Genomic DNA, 14,416 nt, shown 5'->3' on the forward strand with positions numbered 1-14,416 from the left:
TTTTCTCCTAGTTTTAAATTTTTAATTGTGGTAAAATACACATAGCATACAAATTAGCATTTTACCCATTTTTAAGCGCACCGTTCAGCGGCATTAAGTACATTCACATTGTCGTGCAGCCATCACCACCGTCCATCCGGGACTTTTTGCATCTTGCAAAACTGACACTCTGTCCCCATTAAACAGTCAGTCCCCACGCCCCTCCCCCAGCCCTGGCACCCACCATTCCACTGTCTGTCACTATGAATTTGACGACTCCAGGGACCTCCTATGAGTGGAATCATGTGATGTTTGTCCTTTTGTCGCAGGCTTATTTCACACAGCATAATGTCCTCCAGGGTCATCCATGTGGTAGCAAGTGTCAGCACTGCCTTCGTTTTTCAGGCTGAATAATGTCCCATTGTCCGGATAGAGCACATTTTGTGTACCCGTTCATACACTGATGGACACTGGGGCTGCTTCCACCTTTGGCCGTTGTGAACATGCCGCTGTGGCCACCGATGCCCTCGTCTGTTCAGGCCCTGCTGTCAATTCTTTGGGGATGTGCCTAGAAGTGGAATTGCTGGACCGTATGGGAATTCTCTCTTTAATTTTTTGAGGAACTGTTATTCTGTTTCCCAGCGACTGCACCATTTTATATTCCCACCAACATTGCACAAGGGTCCTGATTTCTCCACGTCCTCGCCAACATTTGCAATTTTCTGCTTTGGGTCTTGTTTTTTGTTTTGTTCTTGGCAATAGCCATCCTCGTGGATGGAAAGTAGTATCTCGTTATAATCAGGATTTTTTTTTTTTTTAACCAGAAGGGTGGAGGGTGACAAAGCTTTGGGCCAAAGCTCGTGCTAGGATTACAGATCAAAAGATGGGATCTTAAGAAAAAAGCGAGGAGGCCAGAGAAGAAAGATGTTAGGATGGGCTTCCGGAGGCAGGATTTGGGCAGGGTTTCGAGGTCAGAGATGGATGAAAGTCGTTTGTAGTAATTCAGAGATCTCCTCTCAGCTCAGTTCTCCTTAAGGGGACCAGGCAGTGGGGTCTCCAGGGAGCTGAGAAAGACCCCCAACCCCCACGCCCACCCCCAGGGCCTCACGTGAACCATTATTCATTAGAGGTGTCATTTATGAAGGGCCTCCCATGTGCCAGGCCCTGGGCGTGTCCTCACAAATCCTCACATTGGGCGTGCGAGGCGGGTATCAAGAACCCCTTGTGATGGATGTGGGAACTGAGGCTCCAGGAAGTGAAACAATTTGCTCAAGGCCACAAGGCCCCCTGATGGCTCAAAGATTCCCTGGGAGCCAGAGAGGCCCTGTCTCCAGCCTCCAGGAGCTTTCAGGGAGCATTTACCTCACGAGGTGATGCTGAGTCAGGAAGACTGTGGGAACACAGGCCTGGCAGTCAGGGAGGGCTTCCTGGAGGAAAAGGCACCTAGGTGCAGCCTGAAGGGTGAGGGCTGGCTGGGTGGAGTGGGGCTCTGTGAGGGGAGCAGGGTCCCAGGCTTCCATCCTCTCTCCCCAGCCTTCCTCTCTGCAGGCCTTGGGGTACTTGCAGCCTCAGAGACCTACCCCCTGCCCATGACCAGCTCTAGCTGGGAGCACCGGCTGGACTCCCCGTTCCCATCGGGCCCTTCCACCGGCTCCACAGAGGCCCCAGCTGTGGCTGAGCCCACTGGGCAGGGCCCCAAGAACCCTTGTGTGTCCAGTGTGACGGTCCAGCTGGAGATGAAGGCTCTGTGGGAGGAATTCAACCAGTTGGGCACAGAGATGATAGTCACCAAGGCCGGCAGGTGTGAGCAGCGGGGGTGTGTGTGGTGGGGGCTGGGGGCCGGAGCCGAGTAAGTGTGCTGAGCCCCTCCCTCCCGCAGGAGAATGTTTCCCACCTTCCAGGTGAAGATCCTGGGCATGGACACGCTGGCTGACTACGCCCTGCTCATGGACTTCGTGCCTCTGGATGACAAGAGATACAGGTTTGGGGCTGGCCAGGGGGAAGCGGCTCAGACCTCAGGCGCTGAGATGGAAAAACAGACCCCTACCTGCACTCTGGGCAGAGGCAGGGGTCAGCTGGAGCCGTGCCAGTGAGGCCTGTCCTGGGGCAATAGCGGGAGGCTGGATGGCAGGGGGAAGCTGAGCTCAGGCAGCCGAGCCTGAAGTGGGCAGTGGGCTAGCCTGGGCGGAGTGAGCTAGCCCAGGGCAGCAGGTGCGGCCACAGGGAACTCAGGGCTGCACAGCATTCTTGGAGCCTCTGGTTCCTGGGGTGCGAGATGGGGACAGTGCATGGGCAGTCACGGAGACGGCGACAGCCCCTTCCCCTGTCAGCCTTGGCTCCATGGGGGCAGCGGATGAGGCGCCGTTGGCTCCATGGGGTGCAGACGGGGCACCCTTGCCACCTCGCTCTGCTTCCCAGGTACGCCTTCCACAGCTCGGCCTGGCTGGTGGCAGGCAAAGCGGACCCGGCCACACCCGGCCGCGTGCACTTCCACCCCGACTCGCCGGCCAAGGGCGCGCAGTGGATGCGCCAGATCGTGTCCTTTGACAAGCTCAAGCTGACCAACAACCTGCTGGACAACAACGGCCACGTGAGGCCTGGGCCACAGTGGGGAGGGGTTGGGTCAGGGCAGGGGACACTGGGGTCTGATTGTGATGAAGCCTGGAGCCAGGGCTGGCCGGACCTTTGATGCCCAATGGCCTTGGTGCCTAGCACCCCCACCTGCTGCTGGGGCCAAGTTCACCTGGCTGGGGGTTGGACAGTGGAGGGGACGGTCCAGGCAGGTGGGGAAGTGGGCTGGGGGTGTGGGATTGTCCCAGCAAACACTGTCCTCCTTGTGAACAAGGTTTATGAAACGCCCAGCATGGGCCAGGCCTGTTGTAGCTGCAGGAACACAGCACTGTTGACACTTTGTCAAACACACAAGGTCCCTGGCTCGTGGGGCTCACCTCTTGGGGTAGGGGAGACAGTAAGGATCCAGAAGACTCTGCATGCAGTGTCTCAGAGGGTGACAAATGCCAGGAGAAAAAGGAACCCAGGAAGGGGGCTGTTTTGTTGGGAGAGAGGCTCAGGAAGCTGCTGAGGGGCTGTTTGAAGAGAAGTGGAGAAGGGAGCCTGCGCATATAGAAAGGGGAGCTCTTGCAGCCAGAGGGAACAGCAAGTGCAAAGGCCCTGAGGCTGGAGAATGTTGGGCAAGTTGGGGGAACTGCAAGGAGGCTCCCGTGTGGCTGGAGTGGATGGAGGAGGGGTGGAGGGAGGAGAAGAGATCCTAGAGGCTGCCAGGGCTGGTCTGCCGGGCCAGCCAAGGGGATTCTGGCTTTTACTCTGTGCGGGGTGGGAGCCCCAGAAGGGTTTTGAGTGGGGGGTGACACGCTATGGCTCACGGGGGTTGTGTGTGGAGAATGAACAGAGGGGCCAGGTGGAGGCAGGGAGACCAGTCAAGAGGCAGCTGAGGAAAGAGGAGAAGAGGATCCCCAGGAGAAAGAGGATGGTGGCCAGCTGGGGTGGGAAAGGTGGTCTGATTCTGGGATGTTCGGCAGGAAGAGGCGACAGCTGGGACGCGGGTGTGAGGGACAGGGGAGCGGCAAGGATGCTCAGACACAAAGGGGCCTTCGACACAGAACTGCAGCCTCTCAAGTTCAGACCCTGCGCCACCATCACAAGAAAGGGGGGCAGCAGGCCCAGCATGTTCTCTCTGTTCCGGGGAGAAGGGCTTCAGCCTCAGTGAGGGTTTGCTGCTGCCCGCCCCCCCCACCCCGTCCACCCCCTTCCACTCCCCCCACAGATCATTCTCAACTCCATGCACCGCTACCAGCCCCGCTTCCACGTGGTCTTCGTGGACCCACGCAAGGACAGCGAGCGCCATGCCCAGGAGAACTTCAAGTCCTTCATCTTCGAGGAGACCCAGTTCATGGCCGTGACGGCGTATCAGAACCACCGGGTGGGTCGGACCACAGCTCCTGACGCAGCTGCCAGCCCACTTCACAGGGATGGAGACTGAGGCCCGAGGCTTTAGCCGTTACATGCACACAGCCGCCTGCCCTTCCCTCCTTCCCTGGGACTCCGTGGGCATCTGCCCGCAGTCATTCCCCTGCCTTCACACTACGGGCTCTGTGGTTCCTGGGCCGAGGGACTGGGGGTCCCGAGGGGACAGGGTGGCTGAGCCTGGGCCCCATAGCCTTTCTCCAGCTCAGGGCTGACCTCTAATTGCACTTTCTCTTCTGCAGATCACCCAGCTGAAAATCGCCAGCAACCCTTTTGCCAAGGGCTTTAGGGAGAGTGACCCGGACTCCTGGTACCGTCCGGCCCTGGCCAGTTCTGCCCTGCTGCCCTACCCCAACCCCTCCCCCCAGCCCCAGGCAGCTCCTGAGGCCTCAGCTCCTGACCCTTGTCTCAGGGTCACACCCACTGACTTGTCTTGGGGTCCCGCTGTCTGACTCTGACCATGACCCTTGGCCCGGGTTCTTCATCTTGACCCCCTGCCCCCTTCCTGCTTGCCCCAGCTTCAGGACTCTATCTCCACGGCCCCTGCTCGGCGTCCCAGCCCGGAGCTGCAGCAGCCTCAGCTCCTGCCCCACAGAGCAGGGAAAAGGTTTGCCCTCCGGCCCACAGACACAGAGGGACCAGAGCCTGCACGGTGGGTGGGGAGGGAGGGGACGGCCACAGGGCCTCCAGGAAGGGGCTTCAGCAAGCCCACTGGGCACCTGTGTGGACAGAGAGGTGGGGGCAGAGACTTCTAAGACGATATGAGGCCCAAGGCAGGGACAAGGTGCTGAGAGCAGGGGTGGGGGTGTCAGGTGGGCTTCCCGGAGGAGGTGGTTGCCAAGCTGGGCCTTGGAAGACTGAAGGGTTTGGACAGAGAGAGAAGGTAGGGAAGGAATTCTAGGCAGAGGGGAGAGCAAGGGCAAAGGCTGAGAGGTGGGCAATTTGGGATGGGAGGAGTCAGGATGACTGATGATGTGAGGGGAGGTCTGGGGTCCACTCAGACCATTGCCTCCCTCAGATCCCAACAAAGCTCCAGCCTCCACCTCCAGGACCCCTGCCCGGCTCCACCATCAGCTGCTGGCGCCCCCTGAGGCTCTGCTGACCCCGGCCACCTACCGGCCCCTTACCTATCAGGGCCTGTACCCCGGAGCCTCAAGCTCCCTCAGGAACCCAAGAGCCAGACCAACACCGTACCCTCTTCCCAATCTCCAGGCTAACAGGGATCAGGGGGGGCTGGCCCTCCCAGCTGGGCTGAGGCTTCTGTCCCCCACCACCATGTGCCTGGGGCCTGGCCAGGACCCGTAGTGATGGTGGGAGCCCTGTGGACAGAGTCCTCTTATCCTGGATCCCACCCCCTCCAGCCTCCTCTGCAGAGACCCCTCCCCTCCCAAGGAAAGCAGGGGAGGCCAACCCCAGGGAGGGAGGCTACTGTCCAGAGTCACAGCAAAGCTGAGACCGTGCCAGGCTTGGAACCAGGCCTCCCACCTCCCAAGCTGCCCCCTTCTGCCTTGGGGGTGACTCCTCCAAACCATGCTTTACCTCTCCCTCCCCCCCAACATTAAACGATTTGGCATGGGTGGTCAGAGCACTTTTGTCCTTGGGGGCGGGATGGAGGGCCTCAGGAGAGCAGCCGAGTGGCAGGGCTGAGAGGGAGGCTGGGGTTCCTGCGCCCTGCCCTGTGTGGCCGGATGAGGGCCAAAACCGGCTCAGAGAGGCACCGGGACCTGTTCACAGTTACACAGCAAGGCATGGCCGACACCTGCCGTCTAGGTGCGGTGCGCAAGGCTGGGCTCGTCTGGTCTGGTCCTCGGAGGGATGCAGAACCACGAGAGGCCAAAGTGGGGGTGGGGGAGAGATGTGAGACTGCGATGAAGAGAAAGCGACACTTAAACCAACACCTACAGAGCAGAGATTGCAGGGCAGGGGGAGGGAGACGAGCTCCGGCGGAGGCAAAGCAGGGCAAAGGTGCTGGAGTCGGGCCCCGGGAGTGGGAGGGCGGCGCGCGACACCCCGCGGAACCGGGGGAACGGGCTCGGAGGGAGGCCGGGCCGGCTCTCCCCCCGCGGCCCTGACGCCCTCGGCCTCCTGGAGGGGCGCCCCATGGCGCCCTAAACGCCACTCTACGCATCCTGAGCACTTGGTGAGGGCCCCTAGGAGGGCGACGGACACACGCGGGCGCGAAGGGACGCGGGGCCTCAACAGCCAGACACCCTGACTCCCAAACCCCACAGTCACAAGGGCCGGGGTAAGGCGTCCAGGCCAGGACCCAGCCCAGCTGCTGCACGCGTTCTGGGACACGCTCAGCCGACCTTGCACCCAGCTCAGCCCCCGGCCGGAAGCCCGGCTACCGGGCCCCGCCCCTTCCGGCCCCCGCCCCCGCCCCGCGGAGGTCCCGCCCCCTTTACAGGCCCCGCCCCTCGTCGGTGAGTTTCGAAGCTGGAGGGGCGGGACGGGGCGTTCCCGCCGACTCCTCCCGCACCCCGCCCCGGGGCCGGAGAGGCCGGGGATCGTTCGCGCCGCCCCGCCCCTTCCCGCGCCCGGTTCCGCGCCCTAGGTGTCCCGGCCGCGTCCGGCGGGACATGCTGCCCGACTGCCTGTCGGCGGAGGGCGAGCGGCGCTGCCGGCGGCTGCTGGAGGGGGCCACGGCTCGGCTCCGCGCGCGGCCCGCTGCGGCCGCGGTGCTCGTGCCGCTGTGCTCGGTGCGCGGGGTCCCGGCGCTGCTCTACACGCTGCGGTCCAGCCGCCTGGCCGGGAGGCACAAGGGTGATGTCAGGTACACCGGCCGGGAGCTCCTCTCCCTTCTAGGAGGCTCCCGGAGACCGCGGGGACCGAGGGCAAGGCACTTAGCCTCCCCGAGCCTCGGTTTCCGCCTCTGGAGAATGGGTCTGGGGAGAGCCCGTCCGCCCGCGGGCTGCGGCGGGGAGTCGGCGACCGGCGCGCCTCCGCCCAGAGCCTCGAGCCCCGGGTGCTCCTGTCCGGGTGCCGCACCACCTCGGGCCGGGACATCTCTCTGAGCTGTGTCCCCATCTCTAAAAAGGCAGGACCCCGCCCCCTGCCGGCGATTATAGGGACATTCGAGTTCCCGAGCCCGGTTTCCCGTCCTGGCCCTGCCCCCGGCGGGAATTAAGAACACCCTAGAGTCAACGTCGGCACCACTGGGGCCACCCTAGGCAGAATTTGGGGGTCTGAGCCCCAGGCCCTTCTTGCCTCCCCTGCTAGACCCCCAGGGACTCTCCCCATTACCCCCATTGCTCAGGAAGTTAACTGAGCCTCCGGAGGGCATGAGGCCTGCCCCAGGCCCCACAGAGGCAGACGTTGCCTAGGGGGGTCACGGCCCTCTTCCCCAGCCAACACCCCCACCCCTCCATGGCCCCGACACCCCAAGGACCACACTCCCTGTGCCTGTTCAGTTTCCCAGGCGGCAAGTGTGACCCCGCTGACCAGGACGTGGTACACACCGCCCTAAGGGAGACCCGCGAGGAGCTGGGCCTGGCTGTGCCTGAGGAGCATGTATGGGGCATCCTGCAGCCAGTGCACGACCGGGTGAGCCCGCCAGGCCCTGAGGCCACCACCAGCCCTTACCCAGCCAGGAGCTGGGACCTCAGGGTCTCCCGCAGGCATAGGGTGTGGAGGAGCACGCCAGACCCCTACCTGGCAGTCCTATTTCATCCCCACACAACCCCTCGGGGATGGCCAGGGGTCTTTTATCCCCTTTCACAGCGGGTCTGGAGGCTCAGGTCCAGGGTGGAGGTGGCCCCCGGATGGCACAGTGGGTCTTCCTCGCAGGCTGCCCTCCCCAGCCCCACCGAGGTCATGCCTTCCCTGACTGCCTGTCCTCCCGCCCCAGGGGAAGGCCCCCGTGGTGCCGGTGCTTGCCAGCGTGGGCCCACTGGATCCCCAGAACCTCAGGCCCAACCGCGAGGAGGTGAGCGGGGGAGGCTGGGACCGGGGGGTCCCGATGCTGGGGGGCTGCAGCGGCCAGTCCTCTGTCACCCTCCCGCTGCTTCCTGCCCGCAGGTGGACGAGGTGTTTGCACTGCCCCTGGCCCATCTGCTGCAGGCACAGAATCAGGGCTACACCCACTTCTGCCAGGGCGGCTGCTTCCGATACACGCTGCCCGTCTTCCTGCATGGGCCACACCGTGTCTGGGGGCTCACGGCTGTCATCACCGAGTTCACCCTGCAGCTGCTGGCACCTGGCGCCTACCAGCCCCGCCTGGCCAGCCCTGTGCTGCCCAGGGGCTGAGGCCTGGCCCTCGGCAGCCAGCCCCTGCCTTCGCCCTGCCAGGCCAGCTCCACCTCAGGATTGAATAAAGAGCCTTTACACCACTCTGTGGCAACTGTGTCTTCTGCCCTGGGGCCCTGGCTTTGGCAGACCCCACCAGACAGGTGGCCTCCTGGCTGCAGTGCCTCTGGCCAATCGCACTATTACCCTCAGCTGTGGGCACTCACTGTGATGCTTACTGTATGCCAGGTACTGGGTGTCATTTCTCTCTTCACCCTCACCACAGCCCCATCAGGTGAGGCCAGCGCTGTCCCTGCCTGGTGAGACGGGCTTCTGGAGGACCGATACCTTGCCTGAGGTCACCCCAAGAAGGGGTTTGAACCCAGCCCGCTCTGAGTCCAGAGCTCTCAGCCGCCACGCTGGATAAGTGTCAGCCCACGCCTCCTACTCCCCCTCCATGCCTGCTGACCCTGCGGCCTCGCTCCTACCAGTGTCAGGTGCAGTGCTGGAACCACATCTGCAGACCGGCCAGTTGCTGTCCTGCCCTCTGCCGGGAGGTTCAGTCGGGGGGAGACCTTAGAGCAGCTCACACAGATAATCGTGTGACTGCACATTGATTAATCACAGATAACAGTGGGACTATACATCAACTATGTAGACCAGGGTTCTGAGAGAGTGAGTTGAAAGGGTGAGCGGTCTGACCTTGACATGGTGATCTGGGAAGACTTCTTGAACAGTATTAGCCAGGACGAGTGACAGAAAACTCCACCCCCCAGCTGACTTTGCCAAAAGAGGAATGGTGGTTACAAAAACTCCAGAGATAAACTAGCTTCAGGCATGGCTGGATCCAGGGGCTCAGGGGCACTCTTTCTCTTTCTGTGATCCCACTGTGTTGGCCTCACTCTCAGAAGCATTCTCTACTCCACAGCGATGAGAGGTGAGGAGAGGGCAACAGCTCTAGGTTGGCACGGAACTGGCGTCCCATCAACAGACAACAGAGCTGACTTTTCTCAGCCAGTCTCACCCAGAATTGCACTTTATCTGCCTCCCTTGGGTCACATGGCCTTCCCTGGGCTTGCCACATGGCCTGCTGGATTTGGAATTTGTTGATGGCAGGGCCTGGCGCACCGGCCTAGGGAGGAGTGTGAACCTCCTGGACTGAGAGTACAGAAAGGGTGGCCCAAAGGACCACTGGGAAGAGAGGGAAGGGAAGGCTGACCTGGTAAAAACCAGCCAAGTTCCCCTGCAGGGAGTGGCCTTGACACCAAAGGTGAGCTGGAGCAGGGCCAGGTCAAAGGGCAGAGGAGGCAGTGGGGCAGAAGGAGCAGCACATGGGTGTGCAAGGGAACCAAGAGCAATGTGGAGGGGGAAGGAGGCCCACCACGCAGGGGGCCGCAGTGAGGTGGGGACCTCATTCCAAGCCAGGAGAAGGGGAGAGGGGGTGAGGGGATTCGTGTTTAAAAAGCTTGAGCTGGCTACTGCAAGAGGACCAGCTTGCAGATGCCCTCCTCCCTGGGTGTGCCCTGTCCGCCCAGACACCTCCCCCTCCTCCTGGGGGCCCCCCTCCTACCAGGTACCCCCATCCTCCTAGGTGCCCCCCACACGCAAGCGCTCCCATCTCACCTTCCCATGCACCTCCCCCACACCTCCCAAAGTGCCCCGGCACCCCTCCCCTTCTCACACACCTCCCCACATGCTCCCTCCGCTGCACCCCTTCCGGCTCACCTCCTGCTTCCTCCCCACACACCCCTCCCATTGCCCCCTCACACCCCTTGTGTCACCTCTGGCCCTCCAGCCTCCTCACTTGGGAGCAGGGCCACATGACAGTGGTAAAAATAACTCTGTCTGATGGTGTGTGAATGGGGAGGGAAGCCAAGGGAGGCTGGACCCCCACACTAGGGAAGGGAGCCTCGGGGTTGAGGGCAGGGAGGTGGCGGTCTCCTGAGCTCTGGAGTTCAGTTACGAGCCCCCCCCATTCCTGCCCCCCCACACTCCTGCCCACCCGCCCCCCCAGCCTTGCTCACACGGCTGCCTCTGGCCGGCGCATAGCTGGTGCCAGCAGTGAACCAGAGCAGCTGGAGGAGCTCTCAGAGGGTAAGCAGCCCAGCGGGCCTGACCGCCAGCACACTGGGTCCCCCTCCAGGCTGGGGCCCCTACTTCTCCCCCACCCACCCACCTTGACCCTGCACTCTGTCCTCAGGTCCCGGCTGCCAACCAGGACCAGCCCCCGCTCCCCCCCCACCCCACCGCCTGCTGTCGGTGCCCTCAGTGGTGCTCCTTCATCCTGTCTCACTGGCCTGGTGCGTGCCCCTCATCTCTACTCTGCGGGGGCTTCTCTGAGTCCCTGTCCCCATGTCTGAGCCCCCATGGCGGGCACGGCGGCAGCGAGCAGGGGGCGGCCACAGCGGGTGAGCATGCAGGAGCACATGGCCATCGATGTGAGCCCGGGTCCCATCCGGCCCATCCACCTCATCTCTGACTTCTTCCCGCACTTCTACCCCTTCGCGGGGCCCACCCTGCGCGCCCCAGGCCCGCGCCCTGCAGTGACCCCCGCCCTCTGCTCTGCACCTCAGCCACAGCCCGATCCAGAGCCAGAGGGAGACTCAGACGACAGCAGTGAGTAGCGGCGGGAGACAAGGGGGACACCTGGGCCCAGCCCAACCACCAGGGAGGGCAGGGCAGGAGGCATGGTGTCATGGGGGGCGAGGGAGGAGCTGACCCTGCCTGCCACCTGCCCTTAGCTGCCCTGGGCACCCTCGAGTTCACGCTGCTTTTTGATGCGGACAACAGCGCCCTGCACTGCACGGCTCATCGTGCCAAGGTGAGGATGGGGACAGAGGTCCCTGGCCCATGGGCCTGGGCCACAGGCCTGCCGCACATCCACTGTCTGTTCTCAGGGCCTCAAGCCACCGGCCTCAGGCTCTGTGGACACCTACGTCAAAGCCAACCTCCTTCCGGGGACCAGCAAGGTGAGGGCGAGCCCCAGCCCCTGCCGCTGTCCCCGGGCCACACACCAGCCTGGAGCACCCACCTGGCCCTGCCCTGCTCCTCCCCATCAAGGCCCAGACGTCAGGCATGGAGCTCCCCATTGCTGGGATGTGAAAGTGGGGACCCTATCAGGGAGGCGGGTCAGCGTGGGTCCCAGGGGCCCGAGGAGGCCCTGACCCACCTGCCTGGCCCCCAGGCCAGCCAGCTGCGGACACGCACGGTTCGGGGCACCAGGGACCCTGTCTGGGAGGAGACACTCACCTATCACGGCTTCACCCGCCAGGATGCCGGGCGCAAGACCCTGCGGTGAGCATCGGGCTGGGCCTCCAGAGGGCAGGGTGGAGGGGGGCTTGCCTGGCCAGGTCTGACGTGCGTGGCCACCAGGCTGTGCGTGTGTGAGGACCCCCGGCTGCGGCGACGGCGGCGGGCACCTCCCCTGGGGGAGCTCCGGGTGCCCCTGAGGAAGCTGGTGCCCAACCGAGCCCGCAGCTTCGATGTGTGCCTGGAGAAGCGGAGGCTGGTGAGTGGGGCGGCGCCGGGGTGGGACTCTGGGGGCCGGGTACCATATGAAGGGGGAGCTGGAGAGGGGAGGGGCAGGGAGGGGGCCTAGGCAATGTCCAACCAGGGTGACTGGGCTCTCTGTTTTTTCAGACCAAGAGGCCCAAGAGCCTGGACACGGCCCGTGGCATGTCCTTGTATGAGGAGGTGGGTAGGACAGTGGGACCCAGCAGGGATGGAGGTGGGCAGGCCTGGGGTGGTCCAGGCTGGAGTGGGTTAGGCAGGGACAAGGGTGGGCTGGGTAGGGGTTCAGGCCCATGTGGGCTTGGAGAAACGGCGGCCATTTCCCTCATAGGTCTTGTGAGCACTCATAGCCCTGGGGAACAGCCAGTTCCCAGTGGCTGGTTGGAGAGGGTGACTCCCCTGCCAGGGCAGCCCAGACTTGCTGTGGAGCCCTGGGACAGCAAAGCCCTCAGTGGGCAGAGGTGCAAGCCACCGTGAGGCAGAGGCAGAAACTGCGGGCGTTTGTCTGTGGCCCCACCTGGGAGGGCAGGTCAAGGTCCAGGAGACAACGCACAGGGGTGGGGCTCCCTGGCTGCTAGGTCAGCCCCAGGGGCAGGTAGCCCTAGCCAGGCCCTTGTCAGGAGGCAGCGAAGGTGACTACAGGGGGCCCCAGGGGAGACCAGAGACCTGGCCAGAATGCCTGGGGCCCAGCAGGGACGTGGCATCCGCAACGTGGTGGCTCCTCTTGGACAGAAGGGCCAGTGCTGCTGCCCTGCCCCCTGGTGGAGCCACAAGTTGGTGCAGCTGCCAGTTAGCCAAGGCCAGGCAAGTTCCAGCGAGGTGGGGCCGGCACCCTGCGACACCCACTTCCTGTCCAGACCCCAGATGCCGCAGCACCAGGGTGCACAGCGGTCACTCACGGGGCCCTCCCTCACTGAGAACTGGCTGCGAGCGAGGGGGCTGGGCTCCCTGCCAACCGAATCCCATCCTCCATTAAGTGTGGGAGCAGCACGTTCTTCCCAGGCGTCCTCTGAATCCTTTCGGAAGCACCAGGACCAAGCATGGCAGAGGACATTCAGAATCTGGTCCCTGGGGGACAGGGGGTGACAGGGTGGTTTTGTAGCTGAAGAGACCCACACGTCCCTGGGGAGAGCACGGCCTCTTGGAGCTGCTTCTGTCACGGGGGCTTGCCTTGCCGGAGGGTGGTTGTAGGCACTCAGTGCGAGGCCACTTAGGAAGCTCATGGCACATTTGTGGCACTCAAGAGACATCGCATCCCTTCCCCTCCATGACAAAGATGCACTGAACTGACCAGTCACGTGGCCTGGGCAAGCCCCTCCCCTTCTCAGGCGCTGGAGGGTACAGCTGACCTGTAAGTTCTCTTCCAGGGCACTAGGCCAATGACTGATTTTGGAAATTGAATCATGAAATGAAATCGTTGACCCCTGATTTCTTTGCAGCTAGTCTGAGTTCTTCCATCCGGGCTGACACGCCTGGGTGGGGGGCTTTGGGCCACACCAGGCCTGACCCCCACCTACCCCTGCAGGAGGAGGTGGAGGCAGAGGTGGCCGGGGAGGAACGTGGGCGCATCCTGCTGTCACTGTGCTACAGCTCTCAGCGGGGTGGCCTGCTGGTGGGCGTGCTGCGCTGTGCCCACCTTGCCCCCATGGATGCCAACGGCTACTCGGACCCCTTCGTCCGCCTGTGAGTGCAGACAGGTGGGCAGAGGGGGCTCACCTCTCCAGAGCCACATCTAACCCAACCCCATCCTCCCCAATCAGTTTCCTGCATCCAAACGTGGGCAAAAAATCTAAATACAAGACCAGCGTTCGGAGGAAGACCCTGAACCCCGAGTTCAATGAGGTAGGACAGCACCAGCTGGAGGCCGTCCTGGCCACTCGGGGGTGGCAGAGGTCAGCGTCCTGGCTCAGGCAGAAAGTGCAGGTCCCAGTTAACCTGAGCCACTCACCTGCCTGAGCCTGTTTCTGAAGCTCTGAAGAACCCGAGGCCACCTCCTTCCTACCTTTGTGCCCCCGGCCCCCCCACAGGAATTCTTCTACGCAGGCCCAAGGGAGGAGCTGGCCCAGAAGACGCTGCTGGTGTCTGTGTGGGACTACGACCTGGGCACGGCGGACGACTTCATCGGTGAGTGGGAATGCAGGGGAGCTGGGGTGGGGGCCCAGTGGGCTCCCACATGGCTCCTGACCCATCTCCCAACCCAGGCGGGGTGCAGCTGAGTAGCCGGGCCAGTGGCGAGGGCCAGCAGCACTGGAGTGAGTGCCTGGGCCACAGTGACCGCCGGCTGGAGCTGTGGCACCCGCTCGACGGTGCACCCTTCCAGCTCAGCGACTAGCAGGGGTGCCCAGCTCTGCTCACCGCCCCTCACTCAAACTGACCCACGGACATCTCCACGGAGCTGGGAGGACCTGGGGCTGCCTCACCCACCGTGCCAGTCCCTAGTCAGATTGTTTCCTCCCTTCCCTTCCTTCAAATTCACCCCACTGTCGGAGCATGAATCAAGAATAAACCTCTCATCTGAACCAGACCAGAGAGCCTGTGCTGTCCAGCCCCTCGCCTTGCAGGGAAGACTGCGCCCCGTTCTCCTTGCTCCACTCTCCAGGACCTCAGGCCTGGACCCTAGGCCACAGCTTTCCCCTCACCGCACCAGGGAAAGCCAGCTTGCCTGCCCCTGCTTCCTGCACTGAGGGATGGCTGCTCGGGATGGTCTAGGACAGGCTGG

The 14,416-nt window shown here is 63.0% G+C and overlaps 3 protein-coding genes across 8 annotated transcripts; all 3 read left to right on the plus strand.

Annotated features, from left to right (window-relative positions):
- Positions 1-366: 366 nt before the first annotated feature.
- Positions 367-5,304, plus strand: TBX10 (T-box transcription factor 10). The gene is made up of 7 exons (XM_046644507.1): positions 367-1,780; positions 1,859-1,960; positions 2,398-2,569; positions 3,764-3,919; positions 4,206-4,273; positions 4,488-4,570; positions 4,982-5,304. The coding sequence occupies exons 1-7, from the start codon at positions 1,353-1,355 to the stop codon at positions 5,266-5,268; spliced, it is 1,296 nt and encodes a 431-aa protein (XP_046500463.1). The 5' UTR covers positions 367-1,352; the 3' UTR covers positions 5,269-5,304.
- Positions 5,305-6,466: 1,162 nt separating this feature from the next.
- Positions 6,467-8,298, plus strand: NUDT8 (nudix hydrolase 8). The gene is made up of 4 exons (XM_046644281.1): positions 6,467-6,736; positions 7,374-7,506; positions 7,811-7,888; positions 7,981-8,298. The coding sequence occupies exons 1-4, from the start codon at positions 6,543-6,545 to the stop codon at positions 8,206-8,208; spliced, it is 633 nt and encodes a 210-aa protein (XP_046500237.1). The 5' UTR covers positions 6,467-6,542; the 3' UTR covers positions 8,209-8,298.
- A 1,040-nt stretch (positions 8,299-9,338) lies between these two features.
- Positions 9,339-14,221, plus strand: LOC124229221 (double C2-like domain-containing protein gamma). 6 transcript variants are annotated; one of them, XM_046644326.1, is made up of 13 exons: positions 10,124-10,281; positions 10,388-10,595; positions 10,761-10,803; positions 10,929-11,008; positions 11,085-11,156; positions 11,372-11,481; positions 11,560-11,695; positions 11,827-11,880; positions 12,972-13,048; positions 13,198-13,380; positions 13,458-13,539; positions 13,725-13,821; positions 13,899-14,221. In XM_046644326.1, exons 2-13 carry the CDS (start codon positions 10,554-10,556, stop codon positions 14,027-14,029), a joined length of 1,107 nt encoding a protein of 368 aa, XP_046500282.1. In that variant the 5' UTR covers positions 10,124-10,281; positions 10,388-10,553; the 3' UTR covers positions 14,030-14,221. The 6 variants fall into 6 exon arrangements, 5 of the variants coding, with proteins under 5 accessions (XP_046500279.1, XP_046500282.1, XP_046500278.1 ...); XM_046644323.1 differs by lacking the exon at positions 10,124-10,281 and adding an exon at positions 9,339-9,457 and having other exon boundaries at positions 10,388-10,803; XR_006885837.1 differs by having other exon boundaries at positions 10,122-10,281; positions 10,388-10,803; positions 13,223-13,380; positions 13,899-13,943.
- Positions 14,222-14,416: the final 195 nt, after the last annotated feature.

Source organism: Equus quagga, chromosome 17 (assembly GCF_021613505.1).
Source record: "Equus quagga isolate Etosha38 chromosome 17, UCLA_HA_Equagga_1.0, whole genome shotgun sequence".
NCBI lineage: Eukaryota > Metazoa > Chordata > Mammalia > Perissodactyla > Equidae > Equus > Equus quagga.